This window comes from Eimeria mitis, genomic scaffold (assembly GCF_000499745.2).
Source record: "Eimeria mitis Houghton genomic scaffold, Emh_scaff1180, whole genome shotgun sequence".
NCBI lineage: Eukaryota > Apicomplexa > Conoidasida > Eucoccidiorida > Eimeriidae > Eimeria > Eimeria mitis.
The window spans coordinates 7,670-8,090 of NW_013568056.1; the positions used below are offsets into that span (position 1 = coordinate 7,670).

Consider the following 421-nt stretch of genomic DNA (forward strand, 5'->3'; position numbering starts at 1 on the left):
ATGTTGTGTTGTGTCTCAGCCTGTACTAGGGTACGAGGGCTTCACCTGCAGCCGCTACGTGGCGCTGCCGCGGCCGTTGGGGGGCAGCAGGCTGCTGCGGCGGGAGACGGGGAGGCCCAGCAACTTGCTGCTGATGCTGCAGCAGCAGCAGCAGCAGCTTGATCACCAGCTGCAGCAGCAACTCAAACAACGCATGCAGCAACAGGTGGAACAACAGTTGCCCCTACACCAGCAGCAGCAGCAGCAGCAACAGCAGCAGCAGCAGCAGCAGCAGCAGGAAGATGACGATGATCCCTTTCTATGCGGCCCTGCTCTCCCCGTAGTGCGGCCTGTCTCCGCTCCTCCTCCCCCCAGCAGCAGCAGCAGCAACAGCAGCAGCAAAGGATGGAAGGATTCACACAGGCTTAGGACTTGATGGTAA

The 421-nt window shown here is 60.8% G+C and overlaps 1 protein-coding gene across 1 annotated transcript in view; it reads left to right on the top strand.

Annotated features, from left to right (window-relative positions):
• Nucleotides 1–133: 133 nt before the first annotated feature.
• EMH_0031260 (uncharacterized protein) overlaps nucleotides 134–421 on the top strand; it is a gene marked incomplete at both ends in the record, with an annotated part of 4,626 nt that continues 4,338 nt past the window's right edge. The window contains one exon of the mRNA XM_013494502.1: nucleotides 134–322. Coding sequence (XP_013349956.1) covers nucleotides 134–322 — 189 coding nt within the window. The remainder of the gene's footprint in view (nucleotides 323–421) is intronic.